This window comes from Myzus persicae, unplaced genomic scaffold (genome assembly GCF_001856785.1).
Source record: "Myzus persicae strain clone G006 unplaced genomic scaffold, MPER_G0061.0, whole genome shotgun sequence".
Taxonomy (NCBI): Eukaryota; Metazoa; Arthropoda; class Insecta; order Hemiptera; family Aphididae; genus Myzus; species Myzus persicae.
In genome coordinates this window covers 1-1,010 of record NW_019103851.1, presented here as the reverse complement: position 1 = coordinate 1,010, position 1,010 = coordinate 1, and the positions used below count along the sequence as shown (strand labels likewise).

General features: G+C 38.2%; 1 protein-coding gene across 1 annotated transcript; it reads left to right on the top strand.

The window, feature by feature from the left end:
• Positions 1–224: 224 nt before the first annotated feature.
• Positions 225–947, top strand: LOC111035450 (the record flags this gene model as incomplete). Its single annotated transcript, XM_022317077.1, has 1 exon — positions 225–947. A coding segment is annotated over exon 1 (723 nt), but the record flags the coding sequence as incomplete, so codon positions are not given.
• Positions 948–1,010: the final 63 nt, after the last annotated feature.

Below are 1,010 nucleotides of genomic sequence, written 5' to 3'. Positions count from 1 at the left end.
AATATAACAGGACGAAAAAAATTATATCTCCAAGTAAAACACGTGTTAGGTTAGGTTTCCGTGATACTTTTGACGAGTTCGATAGGAATGTGATTCGTAGGCATGTACACAGTTTTTGGTATAAACGAGAAATTCCGACAATTGATAAAATACATCAAGTGGTTTCCGACGACGACTCTCTGCCACATATTTCACGGACAAATCTTTTTCACCTTTTAAAACTAATGGAATTCAGGTACACCAAACGAAGTCGAAACAGTGCACTGACCGAAAAAACAGAAATTGTTCTGTGGCGTAGACGGTTTCTTGAAAATTTAGAAAAACACCGTGAAGAGGGACGACATTTGTATTTTCTAGATGAAACGTGGATAAATGCTGGTGAATGCACAAGTAAGACGTGGGTCGACACAACAATTAAATCACCTCGGGACGCATTTTTACAAGGCCTAACAACCGGTGCCGTGAATCCCTCGGGTAAAGGTAAACGCCTTATTGTCCTTAATATTGGTTCTGAAGATGGGTTTGTACCAGGCGCATTGTTGTGTTTTGAATCAAAAAAAAATGTTAGGGATTATCATGAGGAGATGAACGGAGAAGTATTTTACGAATGGATGGAGAGTGTTTTGCCTCGATTGAAAAAGGATAGTGTCATAATTATGGACAACGCTTCATATCATTCGGTGAAGATGGACAAAGCACCTACGACGAAAAACAATAAGGCCGAAATTATTAAATGGTTGGAGGATAGGAATATACCTACACATCGACCCAAGCATAAAATGATCATCCCACAACTTTTGGATGTTGTGAAGAAGAATAAGCCTCAACACGAAAAATACGTAATTGACGAACTCGTAAAACAACATGGCTGTTTTGTAGAAAGATTACCACCATATCATTGCGAACTCAATCCAATAGAATTGGCCTGGTCATCTATTAAAAATTATGTAAGGATGAATAACAAAACCTACAAATTACCCGATGTCAAACAGTTATTGATTGAAGGCGTC